The 15,829-nt window shown below is 52.0% G+C and overlaps 1 protein-coding gene across 2 annotated transcripts in view; it reads right to left on the minus strand.

Annotated features, from left to right (window-relative positions):
* The window catches only part of LOC105477121 (one cut homeobox 2), a 56,988-nt gene extending 41,574 nt beyond the window's left edge, over positions 1–15,414 (minus strand). The window contains exons 1-2 of one of the 2 annotated variants that reach the window (XM_071085277.1): positions 13,661–14,978; positions 9,383–11,481 (exon numbers count right to left, since the gene is read on the minus strand). In XM_071085277.1, coding sequence (XP_070941378.1) covers positions 11,426–11,481; positions 13,661–14,888 — 1,284 coding nt within the window. In that variant the 5' untranslated portion in view covers positions 14,889–14,978 and the 3' untranslated portion in view covers positions 9,383–11,425. Of the gene's footprint in view, positions 1–9,382; positions 11,482–13,660 lie in introns of those variants that run through there. The other variant, XM_071085276.1, reaches the window with a different exon arrangement.
* Between the last annotated feature and the right edge of the window lie 415 nt (positions 15,415–15,829).

A 15,829-nucleotide genomic window follows, 5' to 3' on the forward strand; every position in this document is an offset into this window, starting at 1 on the left:
TATATTAAGCTTATGTCTCATTTCAGATTAACACAGAAATCCATTTTAAATTATGTAAGCCAACATTTCCATCAATGACCAAAACATTTACAGAAAAGAATACCCCTTTTTTAGGTTGGGCGCAGTGGCTCACGCCTGTAATCCCAACACTTTAGGAGGCCAAGGCAGGAGGATCACTTGAGGTCAGGAGTTTGAGACCAGCCTAGCCAGCATGGTGAAACCCTGTCTCTACTAAAAATACAAAAATTAGCCAGGCGTAGTGACAGGTGCCTGTAATCCCAGCTACTCAGGAGGCTGAGGCAGGATAATCAATTGAACCCTGGAGATGGACATTGCAGTGAGCCGAGATTGCGCCACTGCATTCCAGCCTGGGTGACAAAGTGAGGTTCCGGCTCAAAAAGCAAAATAAGAGAAGAATACCCCCTTTCAAGAGAAGAAGCTAGAAAAGAATGATAGATGTAAGTAAACACACCCAACCTATTCTCCCATTGAGTGACTGAAATTAGGGGCTTCCGTAAAGATAGATAGGAGGCCATCAAATGACTTACTCAAAAAAGAATGCCTGGTGTGGGTTCAACCATGGACCAGCAGCTATGGGGAACTCAAAGATATGCTATCTCCCCTCCAGAGCCATGGGGAAGAAAGGGAGACACAGAAAAGACCTAGAGAGCAGTGTAAGACCAGAGTCAACAAGGCTGTTCTGTCATTTGCAATGACTGCAAGTCGAGTTCAGAAATAAAGAGAAAGGAATGAGCCAAAGTTAGCTGGGAAGATTTCAGAGAAGGAGGATTGGAGGTGGCTAGGAATGATAAGACCTGGAGAGGGATTGATGAGATAAGGAATTCCAGGCAGAAGGAACAGAATGTGCAAAGACATGGACGGGACAGTGAGGATAATGTCTGAGCAGGAAAACGAGAACTGACTGACTGGGGAGGGTTACTTTGGGGGAACTAGAGCCAACTGGCAAAATGGGTCCCTAGTCTAGTGTCTAGTGATGATCATTTCACATATCTTGCTCCATTGGCAATAATCTGAAGATTTGGATAAGACTCAACCCTACTTTGAGATTCCCTTTAGAATTAATACATGGTTATAATATCGTAATTTGGGAGGAAAGTCACATTGATGAGAACTTGCCATTGTGAAATGCTTCTCCTAAATGATGTGCTGGGGCTGATGATTCCTTTTCAGATGCCATCTACAATAATACGGGGGAAATACAATGGGTAGAAACAGTGTCATATAAAAGAAAATTATTTATTAACTTATTAACAGATATTTATTGGCTGCCTCCTGTATGCTGTATCTAACCTCCTCTTCTGGATCTTAATCTAATGGGCAACACTGACAAGACAGCAGGCGATACCTATCTATGTTATAAATGCAAAGGGAGGGATGGTCCAAGGAGATCCCAATTTAGGAGGACAGAGAAAACTTCACAAAGGCAGGGACATCTACATACAGGAAGCATGGAGTACTGAGAAGGCACGAGAGGATTTGGTCTTCAACAGGAAGTGCACCTCTTCCTCTTCAGAAGAATGAAAGAAAGGATGAGAAGGGTTAGTCATTGAAAGTGAATACAGAATTCACTCTTGTCCCTTGAATATGAACTGAAATGAACTCTGGTATACTTAAATGAACTTAGGAGGCAATTGCATCCAAGAAGAATTTTTCCCCTACATCTTTTAGGTTTGGGGATCTATGGCACTAATTCAGAAAAGCATAAAATTATCGTACCCCACATATTTTTCAGTATTTGGAGTCAAAACAGATAATATAAAAGGTCTTGTTTATGCGGCAGTTCTGTCAAAATATCTTTTCAAAAGCATATTGAGTTCATTACAAAGGAAATGCATTCAGTACAAGTCCTTGCAGAGCGTAATGCTTCATTTTAGTAAGATGCAGTGATGCATATAAAGTGGGCCAAAAAGGCTACACTTATTGTTGCCAAATCCATGTTTTACTGGAAAAGGTTTTGACAGTGGAACCCAACAACTCCTGAGACAGGCACATCCACAGATCCAAAGATTACACAGCTGGAAGAAAACTTCTTTAGTCAAAGCTTACAAAATATATATAACACCCATTTTTATATCTGATTCAGATATGTTCCTGCTCATTTTTAGAACGAAATTTTGGGCATTTAGACACACAGAAACAATTTTTTTTCAACATCAAATTTGAATGCTCTACCAGGTTTGTTTTGTTTTGGGCTGGACTTTCCCTCCTTTTACACAAGAGCCACCTGGAACTTGAAGATAAATTGTCACAGGGGAAAAAAAATTCTCATTTATCACACCTTTGACTTTTAAATGAGACACACTTTTCTGTTCCAATGCTCCACCTCCCTGAGAACCACCTTAGCAATAAATTAGGTCTGAACTAAAGTTACTTGAAATAAGGCAAAAGTTTTACATTTTAATTAGCTTTAGGAAGTCAAGGGCCATTTTACTCAAAACCCAAAGAGATGTGAGTTATGCTCATAGACCAAAAGGACCCTCCTATCTCTTTTCTCTGGAATAAAAACAGAAATAAAGCAGAGCAACTGATTGAAAAAGGCCAGAGTCAGGGGTCAGTGCCTACTGTCAGCTCTCATCCTGGCCAGTGCCATATGACTCCACTGTGTGGCCTGGAGGAAGTCACTCAACATCTCTGGCCCTTTGGAGGGGGTCAGGGGCAGAAGCAGTGTCAAGGCTTTTCTTAAAAAGACCCTCATCACTAGGCTCTCAAGAAATCAAATCCAGTTTCTAATGCAAGGTGGTGATGCTCCACAGTTGGCTCCCCCTGTGACATTACTGCTGCTATAATGTGAGAATATTGTTAAATGTAATGAAAGTCATGCTTTCAAAAATCAAGTGCAGGCAACTGGGGAAACAAAAACATCCCTTTGTGTATACCTGGGGGGTGGGGCATGGGGGCAGGCAGACAGTAACACTCGAAGGGAAAGCCTAAATCTAAAATATCCCGTTGAGGGTGGCAATCATGCCTGCAGAAGGCAGCAACATGGAGAAAAACAGTTCAATCCCCCGCCCCCCAGCGGTGGAAATGCTCTTCCTCTTCAGAAGGAAAGAGTCGTTCAGCATCTTTTGTCTTCTCACCTAGACGCCGCCTCCTCTTCCCCTTATTATTGCTGATCTCACACAGAGAACCGAAAAGCCACAGGGCTCCAGAGGAAAATATGAGGCCCTGCACTGGGGCGCTGAGACCTACAGAGCTGGAGTTACTGGTCAAGCTCTTGCCTGGATTTAACCCCAGTAGCAGGTTCATCTCCCTTGTGTAGGCTGAGGTGGAAACTCACTCAGACAGCATTCCTCCATGGCGCTGTTCGTGGTCCTGAAGCCTGCGCCGGGGTGTGGAGGCAGCAACCCAGCCACAGGCGCTCTGCTACCAGGGGCTCCAGGCAGGGGTCTATGTGAAGCAAGTGTGGAAATAGCTGCCACCCACAGAGCTACAGCCAGCTCCACATTCTGGCTCGAAGTCTAGTTCACTGGCTCACTTCTTTGCAATTGCAAAACGGCTGGTTCACTTTTTCTCTTTCCAGGGGATTTCACAAAGCCCAACTCTAGTTTGCTGATTTGGCATATCTCTTTCTCGATGTCCTCCCTGTAGACGCTAATTCTCTCCCATTCTCTCTCCTTTGTACAATATTTTATCTTTGCAGAACACCTTACAGTTGGCACAGCCCTCACTGGCACAATCAACGGAGCCATTTTTCTTCCACACATAATCATTTGTTTTCCCTCCCATGGCTATTCTTTGCTTTCTTTGCTTCTCCTCCCCCAAGCACAGCCCAACTAAGCAGGAGACTATTACCTCAATGTGCAGGATGGGCAAATCACCTCATCTAAGACAGCAGAACTGTTGATTTCTCCTTGGCAATGAATTAGAAGAGGCAGAGGTTAGAGTTTCAAAGGACCAGGAAAAAGCCCTTTAAGCTACTTCTGGGAAGATAATGTTTGCATGGGTAGTGATCTGGAGGGTGGGGAATGGGGACAAGGATATTAGGAACAAAGTGAAGGAAGGGGATTGGACCTTGTGGAAGGTGCAGGGCTTAGTGCAGTTAGAAGACTCCCGGCAGGTGGCACTCTAGTTCACCTGCCGGCGGTGGAAGCCCTGACTGTGCTCCCCGGCTCCACTTGAAACCTTTCTTCCATCAAACAGCCCCCCAGCCATGTTTGGAGGTCTGTCTTCCCCTTGATTTAAGCACTTATCCGAACTGTATTCCTGCTAAAAGCACCGTTTGCACAATTCTGTTTACTGTAATGCACAGTAATGAAGGGAGCATAAATAGAAAATAGAGGGGCAGTGGGGGGATTTTGTGTATGTGTGTGATTGATGGTGCTGAGATCAAAACTATTTAATCATCAAAACATGATTCAGCAGTTGAGAAATGTAAACTAGTTATGCAACTGCTTGCTTTAGTCAAAACTCTGGAAAGGGCCCAGAGGGCTGGCCCAAGCCCCTGGGAGGGCAGTGCCAGCAGGATGCGCCCCCAACCTTCCTACCAGGGCAGAGCTGTTGAGCCTACAGACTGACTGGTGTGACCTTTGGCTTTTGCAGCACACAAGCAGTTGGGCCAGGGTTAATGGCACTTTGCAGGGAGCTCCAGTTGAGTAAACAAAAAATGCCTTGCCCTGTTCTAATGGAGCACATTATTCTGAGGCCTAAGCCTTCTTCCAGGCTCCTGCAGCTGCTCTGCAGGTCAGTGCTACCAATAAAGCAATTAGCCAATGAGAAAACTCTTCTTCCCCGAGGGGGACTCCAGGGTTTTGCTGCAGTTACTGTGCTTTGCTTTGGTTTTTTAAACAAGTGATCCAAGTTGATCTGAGCCTCTTACATCAGACCTTAGGATGAAGACAGTGAAATTGTGTTTGCTGAGTGTGATATTTTAAGGGACTGATCCCTTGTTCAACACAGCCTGGAGAGCTCACTGCTTCCTGTTCAATTAACCTGAACCATAGCTGAACTCTGCCCTTTGAACTCACTCAGCAGATAAATACATTAGCTCACCTACAAAATCATTAATATTTTCCAATCACATAAAACAAACATGAATGTACAAAAACAACCCAAGAGATAGTCAATTAGGAATAGCTCATGTACTGTGTTGAAAAAAATCACAAATGCATGTTATTTAGAGAGGAAAAAAAAGTCAGGGAAGAAATGAAATGGATTGTGCCGGTGGTTCTGGAGGCAAATGAGACTTTCATTTTTATATCTGCAAGCAAGAGGGATACTGAGCAATATCTGGCAATTCCTATTCCATCTACTCTGCTCTACAACAGAAGTTCTACACCCTGCTTCCCACTTTCAGCAGAACATAAAAACTCCAAATCCTCTCTTTTCAAGTGACTTCGGTGCTTATGCTCATATACAGAGTCCAAAATATTGCATTTCTGGGGACAATCCTTTTTCTGATTTGCTACAAAGGAGCCAAAATAATTGTGGCAACATCACTGCTTTTAAGTGAACCAGCTTAAATAAAGCAAACTGGTGGTTTAGTTGAAATAATTTTACAGTAGAAAATGATGTTCCTGAGACATTTTTACTCTAGTCATATAAACAGATTTCCTTTTCTCAAAAAAAAAAAAAAAAAAGATGCCAAAATGCACCTATTTTGTCTTTATCTCTGCATGTCATTTTAGAAGAATGAGGAAAACATCCCCAACTGGGTCATTACACATTTCAGTTTGATTTAATTTTACTTCCCACAATTCTGCCTCCTGACCCCCTCTCTTTCCACCCCCTTTTCATTTTTGTTTGGTTTGGAGTGTGGGCTTAATGCCCAGCTCTCCTAGATGAGAACACTTAAAGGAATATCACAAGCACGAAGGGTAAATCTATTGAACGAGGGTCTTTAACTATGTGGTTTCCTTAAAGGGAAAGGTTGGATCAATAGGATCAATATGAAAGGTTTCCCTGGCCCTGCATAAAAGGGTAAGGGCTTCTCTTTTCACTGGTTTAACTTTACTCTCTGACAAATGCAAATCAATGGGTCTGTGTTTACAACAGATTCCCTAACAGACTCAACTTGGGCAAAGCCCAGAACCTCACCCTGGGGGGTGGGCACTCCAAGCTTGCTCCAGGGGGACACACTAGCACAGAGCTTCATGCTCAAGGGCACTGGGGTGGAGTGGGAAGCAAGCTGACAATGGCTGCCAATCACCCTTTAAAGAAAAGGCTTGCTACCCACCCAGATCCTGCTGGAACTCAAGGAGCTGCTGCTGCCTGTGGCCTCTCCAAATAGGGCAGAAAAATGAGCTGTCAAACAGGTTCCTTCAAGGATGTCAATGCAACATAAGTAATAAAGCCCACATTCTAGAATTTGGTGAGCCAGTCAACCTAGTTTCCTATCCTTAACCATCTCTGAGGCTGACTGCACAGAGAAAACTGTAAATGAAATATCTACAATTGGAGCAGCACTAGGAATGTGCTCTAGGAATGCTTCTTCTGCCCTTTCTTAAGAGATAACTGGCTCTTCTTAGTAATGACAAAGCAAACCACTAACACTGTGGGTTCTTTTCTCCTTAATTTTACCTTTCCCTTTAAAAATGTGATGCTTTCCAGAGATTACATGACTTCAAGTCAATACCAGTTACAGAGAAATTATTTTTCTTCCTGCAGGAGAAAGTATATGTATATTTGATTACAAGAGCCAAAGTCCAATGCTGATTAAATTACACTGGAGGTGTGCTTCCAACCCAAACAAAGTCTGCTTTCTACAGAAGCGTAAGGGATCCTCAAATGGTGAAAGAGGCGCCGAGGTGGAATGCAGAGCCTCCCTGCCCTCTGGGACAATTTGTGTGGGACAGTTTTTCATAATAAACATCCACAGCTTCTAGGAATCCTGCTCCCAATGTGAGGCCATCTCTATCTGCACAGCCCACAGCCAGACTCCAAGTCTTGCCCATCTGCACCATGTCAGGCATTAGATGGGCTGGGTCACCCAATCTACTTCCCTACCTCTTCCCCACCTGCCCATAGAAAAACCTATGTACATTTTTCAGCCATTGCCTTGAATGAGACTGGGAAATCAAAAAGCCTTTCCCCCGAAGGCACTGAGGTCTTTTAGGGAAAAAGCCTGGGTGATAAGAGGGGATGACAGGGCCCCACAGGGTGAGTTAACCTGATGAAGCTCTGTACCTGACAGCATAAATCACCCCAGAGGGCTTCCTCATCATGGACTCTCCCCTCTAAGTAAAGAGTTGTCTCCCCGGAAGAAGGAACTTTTCCCAAGTCAGGAAAAACAAAGGTCCCTAAAAGGGTCGGAAGTCAGCATAGCCCAGGGAGTCTAGATGAAGTTTAAGGCCTAGGGTGCCTCCATCTTCACCCTCCTCCCCAGGGCCCTTTATCCAGGCAATTATTTCTATTTATTCCCTCCTAATTTCCCTTCATTTGGCAAGAACCCAGAAACTAAATCTCTCTGCTTCTCCCTTGAGGTCTTCCTTGCTCCAGGGATCCCCCTTCATGATACCACTTTTCATGAAGACACTTTCTGCCAAATTCAGCCAGTAGCCATAGAGTATGAAGCCCAGGACTTTCTTCCTGAGAGTTCTTCAGTCCTGTTCCTCTGGTCTCTTCTTTGAAGAGAAGAAGTGTCTAAAGGCCAGAAAACCTGGTGGGGAGGCTCTCTCCCACATCAGGGGGTGACTGTAAAATGAAGCCTCAGTTTGAGGACAGCAGGAGAGGCTGGCTCTCCTTCCCTCAGGGCTGAAGTCTGGCGCTTGGGATGGTAAAACTGGCCTAGGGTGCTATTGCTCAGGGCAGACCTGGCTCTAGAGGAGAGTGAAGCAGTTGCTGGTACCTTGTAGGGACACAGAATCTGGGGTAATCAGTTTATTCTTTGCCCGGCCCTCACCGTTCAACAGGAATCCTGCCCAATCTTGAAATTCTAAGATGGGAGTGGAAGACAGTCTATGATTCTATCCTCTAAAGGTCCACTTGCTCCTCCCAGAGCCTAGGAGTCTTTCAAGTGGGGGCTGTGGGGAGGGAGCCAGTTATCTGCCAGACCAAAGGGAAATCACCTACCCTCCTCCTTAGTTACATATCTGATTACCCAGCTATCTTTAACTACATATCTGTAGTTTAAAACGGTCAGGTAGGGCACATTCTGACTAGGAACCAAGGTGGTGTACCAAAGCTCCCTTCTTTAAGGAAGAACACTGGTGGGAAGATGAGGAAGAAACACCAGCCTACCCTCTGCCTCAACTCAAAGCAGAACAATGCACGATTTGCTTTCCCATCTCTCCTTTCCTTCCTCTTACTAATTACTGTTCTTGGAGAAGGCTGGAAAACACTGCTTTCCCTCCTGATTGAGATCCGCTCTTGGAAAAGCTCAGTCTTCTCCAACAGGAGGGATTCAGAATTTCAAAAAAACCAGAACGATTAGTTCTCATTCTATCCCTACTTTGGTCCCTGCTCTTTTATTTTATTTTATTTTTTCATAAAATTCACCTTAGTGCTCCTTCTGGAAAAACAAGCCACCATTTGGCCAGGGGAGTGGTTGGCAGGGTGTGGTGGTGTCCCTCACAAGCAGGAAGGAAGACCTTTAAAGTTGTTTCTTTTCCAGTCAATGCAGGTGTCCCACAGGACGCCTCCTCACCCGCGATGGGCCAGTGACCCAGGCCTCGGCCCAGGAGGTTCAGGGGTTGGGAAGGGGTGGGGCAGGGGTTCCCCGGTTTGCTTCTCTTACTTCCTGTACCAGCCAAGGTCGGACACAAGATTCTCCAGTTAGACCCGACCAGCCCAGCGCACAGCCTGCTATTCGGGGGGGATGAAGTTCAGGCTTTTGTTACTAGGGCCACGTTTAATTGTCCAACGAATGCACCGCGTAAAAAGTCTGCGCGTGAGCCTTTTTTAGTACGAGAACCGATGAGGATGGGAGGGGATCTGCGGCTGACTAAGGTCCGCCGTTAGCAGGCAGCTTTAGCCACGTCATTTTCAAACCTGGGCTTGGGAACAAGGGCCCAGTGGCAACGGCCAAGCACAGGATAGTTAGGAAGCCTCGGGCACCGTTCCACGCATTGGCTTCGCGGAACCAGCCGCCCAGGGGGACCGCCGGAAGCGCTAGTAGCGGCGAGTGCGCACAGGGGCGGGGTGGGGGGGGGTGTGGAGAGGGACTGGAGCCCCGCGAGAGGAGGAGAAAACCTCGGGGAAGTAGAGACGGGCTGGGGCCTCGCGTGGGAGGAGCTGCGGTCACACGGGAGAACCCGCGGAGAGCTGGCGAAGCGGCTCCGCTGGAAAGCCGCGGGGCCGTGGCGCTGGCGAGCGCTCTGCTGGGAAGAGCGCGCCGTCGGGCTTACTGGAAACGCGCCGGATCAAGTTCCAGATCAATGAAATCTGGGTCCACACGTTTACGTTATTGTTGCCAGCATTAATGCTCTTTTAATCATCTAAACATTATCAGCATCGATCTCCCTCCATATACACATTTGTTTGAGAAAGTGACATAACCACACAGTGGAAAGCCTAGAATAAAAATAAATGCCCAGCCTCTCGCGTCGAGGGCGCCTGGTTGCCTCAGCTGCTTCTCCTGCTCGGGTTCACTCTCCTCCCTCGGGTCCCGCCTCCTCTGCCCGCTCCCGCCCACCCTGATGCGTGTTGGGAAGGTGTTCTCCCGGCACCCGGGACTTGACGAAGCAGAGACTGCAGCGAACTTTTCAATTATTCATCCAAGCAGCTAGCAGGCAAACACATCGTCTGTTCCGTTCTGGCGCGGGTTGAGTTCAGCCTCTCCAGCTCGGATCCCTAACTAAACCGCCAGGAGAGGTGGGCTGAGTCTGGAGCCCGAGCAGCCACAGACGAGGTGGGAGGTTAGGGGGTGGGCGCGAAACTCTGCGAAGGGGGTCCGCTTTCCTCGGCTTGGGAGGTGCCCAGCGGCCCGTGTCACCCAAGGACGTCCCCGGCGCAGCGGAAGACAAGCACGCACGCGGTGCCCCTAGCAGGAGCCACTGAGCACTGCCCGGGCCGTGTCCCACCGCTGCGGGCGTCAGGTGGCCCAGGCGACATGATGGTGGGTTGGCTAAGGGCCCTCGGCCGCCTGAACAGAATTGACTTCAGACTGGCCGCTGGGAGCTTGCTGCCAGGAGAAGGCCGTGCGTCGGACTATGGCGGGGACTGGAGACCAGCCTCCGGCAGGCCGCTGGGGGATCCGGGCTCACTGGAGGCGGAAACCTCTGCAGGAAATGTAGTCGGGCGCTCCGCTCGATTTTCGGGCGTCAGAAGAAACCATGCCTGCCACCGAGGCCTCGCTTTTCCTCAGTGGGACGCCCGTTCAAGTTCTCGCCTGGGTTCTCTCACTCCCTTCTTGTTTGTGCTTGGTTTAGAGGTCTCTGGGGCCCAACGCCTGACAGTGTGTGCTCGAACCCGCGGAAATTTGTCCTGGCCACCTCTTGTCAGGTTGCTGAAAACCGCCCTGCAAGGGCTAGTCTTGGGGAACCTCTGCGAAGGCCCGACCTGGCGGGGATGCAACCACTTGCCACCTAGCCGCCCTTTCCGAACGAATCCGGGCATTTGGAGTCAATTTCTCTGAAATCTAATGTTGGGGCAATCTGAGTTTCTCCGAAGTTTTCTCCCCTTTCAAGTGCCACCCTTGGCTGTGACTACACCGGCAGGTTGGGGAGGAAGGACCTCCCTCTGTTGTGACCGGCAGTACCTCGCCTAAGGGTGCGCTGGTCAAATCAGACCTCTTCATTCTGAGCCCCCTAAACCCCAGCCTGCTTGGCCGTTTGGCAGGACCTGGGGACCGGGCCAAAATGAGAGAGAAAGGGAACCTATAACCTATGAGAGAGAAACAGAAGAGGCAGGTTTGGCGGTAGCGGGGCAGGGACTGTGTCTTCCAGGCACGGGAGTCCGGCCAAGCCGCCTGCGGAGCCGCTGGGCTTGTTAAACCCCCGAGGCCCAACGGCGAGGGCCCTCTGCGGCATCCCGGCGGGATTCCGATCGATACTCCCGGCGGATAAAGGCTCCGCTTTTCTTCTCCATTTGCTCCTGTCCCCTAGCACTCCGAGCACATAATACCTACTTACCAGTCCCAGCTTCTGCCTCAGTGTCTGAAGAGACTGATCTACTGACCCCAAACTGAAAAGCCTCCTATGTAATAATAACCACTCAACACACTTGTAGTTGCTGATAAAATGGCCAGATAAAAAGGCTAAAGCTCTTGTCCCTTTTCAACCCAGGGTAATAAAACAGACACACATTTGAATGCTCGAGCAAAGCGGGGTCCTCAGCAGGCCTTTTTCACTCGCTGGAAGAGGCATTCTGTCTCCCACGAAGGCGGTTTCAGCGCTTCTCTGTGGAAAATCTAGCGGCGTGGGCAGTGCTCTCCCGGGCCTGCCCCTGGAGACTTGCACCACGGGCGCGGGTGGGGCTGAAGACCCCCGGGATGCCACGCTTTCTCGTCTCGGCAATGCTTGGGGTCATTTTAAAAGCTGAAACTCGCTAACAGGCGAAGCATTACTTTCCACATCACTTTCAGACCTATATGGGCAGAAGGCACGTGTTTTTTAAAAGCTGTGTTCTTTGCGCGACAGGCATGAGGGGGCGGCAGCGCTCTGAGATGAGCAGGAGTAGAATAGCTGTCATCCTGCCTTTAACTGTACCCGTCTAAGACCATCCTTCTGGTTCCCAGTGCCAAGAAGCCGGCGGGTGCTAAAACCCACTGGAAAGGGCCTGGGACATTTGGGGGGATCTATGACAAAGGGGTACTACAATGTTAAGAACTAACAGTAAGCCTCCAGTTTATTTCCCGCCGCTATTATTATTACTCTCTACTGGCTGCTTTATCTTGCCCCGAATCAACAGCAAATCAGAGAAAACCGTAGGAGAGAATGAAAAATAAACTAAAGGAGAAAGATTACATACATTTCTAAATCCACTCAAAGAATCCGGAGTCCGCCAATTTGGGGGAGGCTCTTTGCAGGGAAACCAGGTTTTCTTTACCTTCTTAGATCTACACTGCGGGGCGATTACCGACTGGGAATCGGAATCCACCAGCAGCCGGCAAAGGAAAATGCTGTCAAAGCGGAAACGCCTCTTCCCCAAGCCGGGGTGAACCTGCTGCCTGTCACATTCCCCAGCCCTGTCGGGCATCGGTCGAGTGCACCCCACAAGCTGGGCTCAGCGGTGCGAGGAAAGCCCTGGGGATCCGGGGTAGAAACCTGAGCTCGCAGCTCCGGAAGGGAGCTGTGCGAGGTCGGCTCGAAACCGCGCGCATCCCAAGATCGGCGCTATGCAAATCATCGCCACCACGAATTGTTCCCCTAGACTGCCCGCCAATCCTAAAAGATACTCCCCTCCACCTGGTCCATGAGAAGCCGCCCACCCTGGCCTGTAATAGGGTATAGTGTGTCCTCCCCAGTGAGGGGCGTCTGGACATTTTGTCCCTCTGGGCCAGTGTCTGGCTCCTAGAGGTAGCGCAGTCACCACGCACACCGCGCGGGGTCCGTGCGCACAAAAGCGCGCAACTGCGTGCCAGTCGCAGTAACTACCGCATCTTTCCCTCCAGCTCGCTCACCCGCCGCCCACACAGGAGGTTTCTGTGCTCCTAGAACAATAGAGGGCTGTACCTCGCAGCTTGGCCGCTAGAGGAGGCACAAAGAACCGAGCCGGCTCCAGAACAATGTAACCCGCGCCTCTACCCGTCCTCTCCCGCGGGCCGCCAGCCCTCCCCGCGGTCGCCTGGCGCGCACAATCAGCACCCGCTTAATGCAAAGGCGGAGCCTGGAGCCTGTGGTCGGGATGCATTAACTAATCTGAATTTTTAATTTCTCGGCACCTCTTCCCGCGAGCGCCCAGTGCCTCCCGTAGCCCCGGCAAATCCCAGCAAACGCTGGGACCGGGGCAAGGGCGGCCGGTGAGCAAGGCAAAGCGCTTTCCACCTCAGTCTCTTCTCCCATGTCCTCCCAAAGCGGTGAATGTGACCGTCTCAACCTTACACCCTGCCCTCGCTGTAGGTAGTGACATTGGAGCTGGCCCGAGCCCCTCAAGCCCGGTCAGAGTGTCCCTGCCCCAACGCCAAGGCCAGAGATGGTCTCCAGGAGCGCTGTTGTATCCTGGCCGCCGGTTCCCCGCGCGGGCAAGGCTGTGCCTTTGGCCAATGACCAAATAAGTTTGCCTATATGGTGGGTGGGAGGGTAGAGAGCTCTCTTGCCTCTGCAGAGCAAAGCCTCTCACCTGCCTCTGCACAGGGAGACTAGCCAGCCCGGAAAATTGAAATGTGTTGTCTGAAAAAGACTTGAAGTGCACAGGGTTTTGAATAAGGGCAGGTTCCGGTTTTTGTGAGTCTTGGAAAGACAGGCCTCCTAGAGGAAAACGCACACGCCCATCCCGCCTTCCAGTACCTGGGAAGATCGGACAGAGGGCAAAGGTTGGCACATTGAGAGGAGGGCGAATATAACGGGGGCGGGCTCGGTCAATGAAAGCTCAGGGACAAGGAGAGAGTAAGAAAGAAAAAGAAAAGGGAGAAGAGAAAGTAGGGGAAGAGCAGAAGAGAAAGAGAAAATGGAAGAAGAAATTAAAAACGAGAAGAAAGAGAAAGTGTATAGGAAAGAGAAGGAAAGAATCAAGATAAGTGATTCGGGGCGCAGACCTGGGCCACAAGCACCGGACCAGGAGCCCTCTTCCTAGCAGCCTGGCCCCTGGTTAGCCCCGGCCTTACCTGCCAGGCGTAAGGCGGACATGCGCTGGAACTCGGGTTCCTGAAGCCACTTCCACATCCTGCGGAAGGTCTCCCTGCCAGATTTGAGTTTACTCCACGGTTTTGGATTCCGGAGCAGGTCGGAGAGAGTCCCCTGAGACCGGCACAGCACCCTCTGCGCGAAGATCGCCTGGGGGATACTGTAGCGCTTCAGCTCCGCGGTGATGCGCTGGGCCACCTCTTTGGTGTTGATCTCCTCCAGCTGGCCCGACGTGGCCACCTGCGAGCCCGATGAGGACGAGGGTGGCCGCTCGCGACTGGGGGCCAGCACCGGCCCGTGAGACTGAGTGTGGCCCGGGTGGTGCAGACCGTTGAGGTGCGACATCATGGCCGCAGGAGGGGTGCCCAGGCCGCGGGACAGGTGTTGCTCACCGCGGGTCAGCATGGCAGTGTGGTGCGCGTCGAAGTTGGGGCTGAGCATTTTGTCGTGGCCCGGCGGACCGTAGTTGGGCAGACTCTGCTGCGCATTGTGGAGGCCGCCTAGCCCGTTGCCCAGCGGCGTGGCGGCCAGCGGGGACAGGCTCTGGCTCATGCCGGGCATCTCCTTGTAGGGGCTGTAGAGGTTGTTCATGGCCGGGAGCCCGCGCTCGTCGCGCATGAGGGTGAAGCTGCCGCTGACGTTGCCGGACAGGCGCTGGTGGTGGTGGTGGTGGTGGTGGTGCGGATGGTGGTGCGGGTGCGGGTGGTGGAACTTGTCAGACACGGTGGAGATGGGTGGCAGCGGCTGAAGCGGCGTCAGCGTGGTGTAGGTGTTGCTCATGCCCATGCCAGGCGGAGACGAGTCGCAGGACATACTCATGGCGTGGTGCAGCGGAATGGAGAGCTCGGGCCGGTAGTCGCCGCCGTCCAGGATCGAGGCCATGCTGGTGACCATGGCCGAGCGCGACGCCGCCGCTGCCGCCGCTGCCGCCGTGCCCAGCTCCTGGTGCGCGGTCGGAGGCGGCTGAGGGCCCCGCAGCGAGCCAGCGGCGCCGCGGCCCGCGTGGTGGGGGCTGGGGCTGGCCAGCAGCTCCTGCTCATGGCCCGGGCCCCCGCCGCCGCCCCCGCCGCCCCCGCCGCCGCCCCCGCCACTGCCGCCGCCGGCCGGCCCGTGCAAAGTGCCCAGACTTTCCATTGTCAGCTCCGGGTTCATGGCGCAGCCTTCTAGGTCTTTGGTGAGGCATCGATAAGCGGTGTAGGCAGCCTTCATTCAGTCCATCGGGGCCCTGGGGCTGCAGGGGCGGCGGGGGCGGCCGGCGGGCGGGCAAGGCGCGCGTGGCGGGGCTCGGCCGCGGGAGTCGGGGCGGGGGGCGCGGGAGTGCGGGAGTGAGTGGAGTGGAGCGCGCGTGCGGGTGTGCGCCCCGGGGCTGCGGGCGGGCTCGCCCGGGGTGGGGGCGGGGTGGGGGCGGACGGGGCGTGTGTGCGGGAGAGGGGAGGGGACGGGGAGGGAGGGAGGGATCACCGGGCCCCGCTGCTTGGGCCGGTGCGCAGCCTCGCCATGTCCGAGCCCGCTCCGGCGCCGACGTCTTCTGTTTGGGTGAGCGGGAGCTGTCCAGAAGGGCTCTGCCGCTCGCCGGGGCAGCCAACCTACCCTCCCGGACCTGGGGCGGGGCCACGCCCGACGGGCGCCACGCGCAGCCACTCCAAGGCCGCATCTACCCCCGGAGGCGGGCCTTCTACGGGAAGCTACCAATGGCTGTGAAGGGGGCGGGGCGGCGCTTTTCAGGTTTGGCTGACGGCTCGGTGCCTTTTTTCCTCCTTTGCTACTGGAATCAAACGTCAAGGAGAGGGAGGGAGGGGAAGGGGGGGGTCGCTGGAGAGAGGGAGGCTGGAGTGCGAGCGAGAGAGATTCGGTGAAAGATGCCGCGCTGTGTTCCCCCTGGGCAGCTGCGATCTGGGGGAAGGGGCATTGCTTCAGTCGCCTTCGCCTCACCCCAAAGCTTCCCTGGAGGCGAGTAAGCCGGGAGCAAAAGACTCCGCTATGTGCCAGTGTAGACGAACACTCGTCGCTAACAAGCCACTTCCCGAGAGTCCCTAGCTGGGAGCCACTAGTTTAGCCTTTTAAAATGCAGGCGCTAATGTATTCTAATGCACGGTAAATTCCCGAGGCCGGGGAGTGCATAATCTATGCGGCCAGAGGAACTGTAGCGC

The sequence above is a fragment of the Macaca nemestrina genome, chromosome 19, assembly GCF_043159975.1.
Source record: "Macaca nemestrina isolate mMacNem1 chromosome 19, mMacNem.hap1, whole genome shotgun sequence".
Lineage (NCBI taxonomy): Eukaryota > Metazoa > Chordata > Mammalia > Primates > Cercopithecidae > Macaca > Macaca nemestrina.